We start from the raw sequence: 6,000 nt of genomic DNA on the forward strand, positions 1-6,000 counted from the left end.
AAAATGTTGAATTTCTTCCCGATTCTCCGTCCTCCAAATATCATCAGTTCGAAGAAGATCCAGAATTTGGGAAGAATTCCCCATTCAACACACAGTTGAACAATCCAATTTAACTTGAACAGAGTACAGATCAAGGAAACCTTGTAGTAGATCACCCCAAACGAATATCAGAATGTCAGCGTTCGACTTTACACGGCACGACGTCACAAAACAAGTTCAGAAGGCAAAGTTAAAGCCATTTCTCGAATCGTTTAAAGTTGTCATGGAATACGGCAGGATAAATCTGAAATTCTGGATTCATTTTAACTTAAACTGGACTATTTAGAGGTTAATCTGTAATTATGCGCACTTTATGAAACTGCTGCAAGCTGTAATCGAGTCTATCCATCTATTCCATCGAAAGCTTTCAAGTTTGCAGTTCTAATCTATATAAAAATCAATGCTGATTTTCCCCAAAATCTTGCACGAGAAGTAGGGCTACTAAGACCCTTTGTGCAGATTTTATGCATTGCAGTAAAAGGGTTTCCATCTATAGTCCATAACCTAACACCAACATTTGCAATAGTTGTTTGCATCTCAGCAGGCGCGTTACCCCGTTTGAAGGTTACAGCGGACAATACAATATGTTCACCATATGCTGTGGGTGCGTGCGTGTGTGGTGATGAGATCAACCTTATCTCGTGCCTTCACTATCAAGTACCAAGAGAGCGGGTAAAATGCGTAGTAGAAACAAAACTAGTACAACTTCAGCCACACTTATACTCCCACACACACACGCACTCTAATCAAGATAGCAAAAGGGCAAAAAGCCTTCCATCATTGTGTGGGTAAGCATTGTGCTACTGTGTTTTTTTATCTTTCTCGTTCATCCAATGTCACTTTTTTCCCATTTTATCACAAAAACGTGCGTGATAAGAAGTCAACAAAAAAGTCTCGGATTTCCAATACACAAAAGCACCCCTTCTTATCGTGATCATTTTTGGAGCACTTTTTGGGGTAGGTTCTCTCGCTCTCTGTCTCTCCGGCGCTGCTAAGAGTCCCGTGACGTTTATGGCAAAGCGCCGCCTTGCACAACTGGTTGCTGCTTGTGCGGGGTATTGCAGAGACACAAAAAGCCATTTCCGTTGTCCTTCACACGCAATATCCTTCGCCCGGGTACGGGACGCACGAAACAATAAACATAAACATCCCGGGTCCGGGTTTCACACCCCACACACACACACATGCACTCTGTTCCTTCCGTGCCAACAAATTTTCGTGTTGTGCCTACCTTATAGCACTGGATCTCGTCCAGGACGATCTCGGACTGGCGCAGGACGTGGTCGACCTCTTCGTATACCTCCCGTTCTAGGTCGGTCGGGGCTGCATTCTCAAAGTCTAGAAACACGTCGTACGTTTTCGGTGTGCAGCAGGTTGATTCATCCCGTGCCAGCAGGCTCAGTAACTTCCCCATGACTCACTTCGGATGTGTGTTGCTGGCGCGGTGTAATACACTACGGAAACGAGCAATTTATTGCACCTTTTTCTTTGCTGTGGGATATTAGTTTCGTCTAGAAACTGCCACCGCACTCACACACGCACACACTGGAAAGCAAAACCGCGAAACGTCACCTTGTCGTCTATTGTTGACTTCGGTGTGATTAGATATTTGTTTTTCTTTTTCAATTCACTCAGAATGGGATGACAATAACGTTGCGTGTAGTTTTTTTTTTGACGCACCACTATTTAATATTTTTTAAAGTAAATAACTATCATCGCGTACACGGTATAACACTAGCGTAAGCACTTCTTTCTGCACGCTCACACACTTCGCTACTTTCGCAAAAGATAAGAAACTGATTAAAACACTGTCTGAAATACGAGATTGCTCTCTATCTGCGGTAATTAAAACCATGGTAACAGCTTCATCTTGCACCTGTGACTACTAGAGTGAAGTATCCACACGGTTTTGATACTTCGGAGGCATAAAAACTCCACAAGTAACGCTCTCCCACGATGGGTGGGCAAGAAGAAGTGAAAACTTATTTACACAAACCCGAAAGAAAATCTCCAAAAATATATCCACAAGTACAACTACGCACACAAACCTTCACGCACAATCAGAGCACGCGTTTAATGCCTTAAAAATATACGCGTTTACGCGTTGACCTCCCCTGCTGACAGGCCTGGGCAGAACCGTTCGAACGCCAAAAACCAAGCAACCCGCGCGAAAATGTTTCATCAAACACAGTCACAAAACAATGTCGAAACAAAACAGAGAAAAAAGGTTTCATAAGAAACAATCCTGAAATCATGAAGGAATTTACAACCTTTCAGAGATTTTTCCCTCTCAATGGTCGGGGCCGTTGTGTTTTCTCCTGTTCTGCAGCTGGAGGATTGTTTTTTTTTGCAACAACACAAAAAACACTCCTTCCATCCGGAATCCTTCCCAGAACAGGTCCTTTGTTGCCTACGGTTGGTTTTGTATCCCGCTTATGACCACCTTGGGACCTTCGCCCATACGTGTGTGAGAGAGAATTAACCGTGCTGGGCTCGGCAGGAGGCGTTAAATGAAATAATGAAGAAGATTTGGGGTTTGTCGGATGATATCCGTTTGTTTTTCGGTGTTATGATTGTATGCTTCGTTTTGCGACCCTGTGAAACATTTGGGAAAACTTTTACGGAAACTAATGTAACTAATAATCCACGGCACACATACGCACGGAATCTGTTGTCCCTACCAGCTAACTTTCTTTATTCATTAACAAAAATGTTAACCGAAAAGGATATGAATTTTTATGTTTTGCTCTTCCTATCTCGTTTCCACAACCGCTTTATCTCATTCTTATAAGTACGGAGCTGCAAAAATTCACACTTTTCACATTATTCCACAAACACATGCATGGGTCGAAAATGCACAATATTTTCTACACACGTACGCACACACCCACACTCGTTCTTCCTCATGAGCTCTTGGAAGAGTAGTTCCGTGAAGGAGCAAAAGAGAGTGAGTGAGAGAGAGAGAGAGAGAGAGAGAGAGAGAGAGAGAGAGAGAATTTTGTTCCACAGCATCAATTGCAATAGCTCGCCCGTAAAAGGAAGGTTGTTCTTATCAACACAATGCATGTGTGTGTGTGTGTGTGCGTTCGTGCGAGCGTGTATGTATGCGACGCGTTGTAATGTTGCGTCCGTCCCGTGTTGTTTGTTCGCTGCTTCAGCTGTATTTAATGGTGCAAACTCGGGGGCGCGCAAAACAGAGCGGCAAAAGGATGAACAAAAGTCGGAAGGAATGGAATTGTCGGATGCACGGTTGTTGCTGTCGGCTCATGGCACACTATTTTTATCGCAATATAACGAACCAAAAAAAAACTCTACGTACTATCATTAAACCACACTAAACATAACGCCGAGCGAGAACTTTTTGAGGCGGGCAACTGGCTGCTGGAGCACTGTGTTCAATTTGCGCGATTTAATTAATTTATTGCTCACTATAACGACACGGGAATGGTATTTTTTTGTTTGCTTCAAAGAGTACGCGTTTTCCTGCTACCATTCATTCGGATTGCCCTTGATAGTGTGGAATACACATCTGTATGTATGCGCTTGTTTTCTTTTTGTTTCGCTGAAGTCGCTTTGATATGCACTTTTTTACGAAATACGAACAATGTAATGTGATAAACCAGCAACAACCGATAGCAGAACATTCGTTTACCTTTATGCTAATGATCACTGGATAATTGAGACCGTGTTCCGTCGATTCTCGCGTTAATATGACGACAAACAACAAACGGCGATTCGATCAAGACTGTCTTTCTTCTGCGAACGACACACGCAGCAACCCCATGACGCTCGCCACTGTAGCAGAGTTTCCACCAATCGCAAACACAGCACTAGCAACATAACATACAACAACATAAATCGAGTGATAAAATAAAGAAATACAGGAAAATTTACTGAAGTTTAGCTCGATCACTAAAATTGCTTCAATAATTGTTAAAATGTTGAGTAAAATCGAACCAAAATGAACCGTTTATGAAGCGTTTTGTGAGTGCAAACGTCATCGAGGTACTTGTTCGTTTACCCCATTCTGAACTGTCAAAATGCATTGTGCTGGACTAACCTTTCGTAAAGCGGAACTGTCAACAAACCATGTGAAACACGCGCTCGTGGAAAACAAACGTTGGGAATCGAAGAAAAATTTTTGTTACGGAAATAAATTTCAATAGCAAATAAATGGCAAAAATGAGCATAAAAAAAAGTGGTAAAATTAAAGAATCTACAGCAATGGCTAAAGAAAAGGTCGATGTTGAAAAGAAGACGGTTGAAAAGCGGCAACTTCCCAAGGCAGAGATGCCCATGAAGGATGCCGGTGAACAAAAGGTATGCCGCTGGTGTTGGAATTGGGCAAAAGCAACAGCATTCGCTAACATTGAATCTTGTATTATCCCTCAGCCGAAGAAACGTCGCTGGCCGGCAAAGGTAAAAGGTTCCGGTTTGATTTTCATCAAGCACCTTCCGAGAGGTTTCCACGAGGAAGAGATGCGTGAGTTCTTCAGCCAGTTTGGCGATATAGTGCGAGTGTGTGTAGCACGGTCGAAGAAAACAATGCAAAGCAAAGGGTATGGTTATGTGCACTTTCGCTTCCACGAGGTGGCCGAAATTGCAGCGAGCGCTATCAACAACTACATGATGTTCGGACGTGTACTGAAAGCGAACGCACTACCCAAAAAAATGACCAAAGTGCCACGTAATTTTGGACGTGCGTATGATTCGAAGGGCGAACAAACGGCCGCTTACCGGAGTTGGATTAACAGCCGAGTGAGGAATGCAAATAGCTACCTCGGCCCGCAGACACAGCTCGATCGGGTTTCGAAACAGATGAAACGTTTGAAGCGTGCCGAGAAGGAACTGCACGAAGCCGGCATCGAGTTACCGGAGACGAAAAGTTCAATGTCCAAAATGCAGGAAAAAACAAACGAGCTAAACCAGCAGGTTAAGGAGAATCTGGCTAAAAGAGCAGCTGCAATCGAAGCAACGGAAAAGCCCGTTGAGCAGGAGGTAATGGACGACAACGACGACGACGATGATGATGAGGATGAAGAAACTGCTTTCAGTATGTTGGAACCATCCGATTTTACGGAAACGGAATCCGCCGTAAATGAAAAGGAAGAAACGGAATCCTCCAAGACAGAAGCAGTAAAAAAAGCGCAAGAGAAAAGCAAAGAATTCGGGCTATCGAAAAGCAAATCTGCCAAACCAATTACTACCAGCAACAAGGAAAACAAGAAAGCTTTACCGGCAAAAAAGCAACCTAAAACAGCAAAGCTAGCACTGGACAAGAAGAAACAAAGTGAAGCGAGTGACGTACCTTCATTGAAAGTAAAGGGAAAGCTAACCGCTAAAGACGCCAAGCCCGCTAAATTAGCTAAAAAGAAGAAGTAAACTAAACACAAGCTCAACAGCACATTGAGGTATGTGGTTTGAAAGAGGTCTAGTAAGGCCATGAAGTTAGAAGCTATTGCGTCTAGCCTACTAGAACCTTTCAAAACGCATACCAGTATGCTGCGTGTAGTATATTGTGAACTTTCATTTCCCTTTGCTTGGTGCAAAAACAGGCGCAAGTTATTGGCTGAGTTCACCCTTCTGGTGGGTAATATAACAAAAGGGATAGCATAGCACATAATAAGAAATTGGAAACTCGATCGTTATTCCGTTTATTATTAAGTGAAAGGAAACGTCTTTGTATGCTATCCGTTCATTTAGTTTTAGTGTCCAGATGTCTGTTTCAAATTTATTTCTTAATAAATACAAATTCGTACAATTGTGTGTACGAACACACGAAACCCGACATATTGTTGTGAATAAACTTCATATACTAAGGGCGGGCCGAGGTGACATGATGGTAGAAACGCCGGTCTTCAAACGAACGGACCGGACCAAGTGAAAGATATGACGATCCATAGCTAAGTATATGATGAGAACAGTTGTATTAATTGTATATGATCGACGGAGGAGAATTAG

The 6,000-nt window shown here is 42.8% G+C and overlaps 2 protein-coding genes across 2 annotated transcripts in view; one reads left to right on the forward strand and one right to left on the reverse strand.

Annotated features, from left to right (window-relative positions):
• Nucleotides 1-1,453, reverse strand: part of LOC128714353 (CYFIP-related Rac1 interactor B) — a 28,815-nt gene extending 27,362 nt beyond the window's left edge. The window contains exon 1 of the mRNA XM_053809227.1: nt 1,271-1,453. Coding sequence (XP_053665202.1) covers nt 1,271-1,453 — 183 coding nt within the window. The remainder of the gene's footprint in view (nt 1-1,270) is intronic.
• Nucleotides 1,454-4,263: 2,810 nt separating this feature from the next.
• On the forward strand, nt 4,264-5,421 carry LOC128712935 (MKI67 FHA domain-interacting nucleolar phosphoprotein). The gene is made up of 2 exons (XM_053807800.1): nt 4,264-4,359; nt 4,432-5,421. The coding sequence occupies exons 1-2, from the start codon at nt 4,264-4,266 to the stop codon at nt 5,419-5,421; spliced, it is 1,086 nt and encodes a 361-aa protein (XP_053663775.1).
• The last annotated feature ends 579 nt before the right edge of the window (nt 5,422-6,000 follow it).

The sequence above is a fragment of the Anopheles marshallii genome, chromosome 3 (assembly GCF_943734725.1).
Source record: "Anopheles marshallii chromosome 3, idAnoMarsDA_429_01, whole genome shotgun sequence".
Classification (NCBI taxonomy): domain Eukaryota; kingdom Metazoa; phylum Arthropoda; class Insecta; order Diptera; family Culicidae; genus Anopheles; species Anopheles marshallii.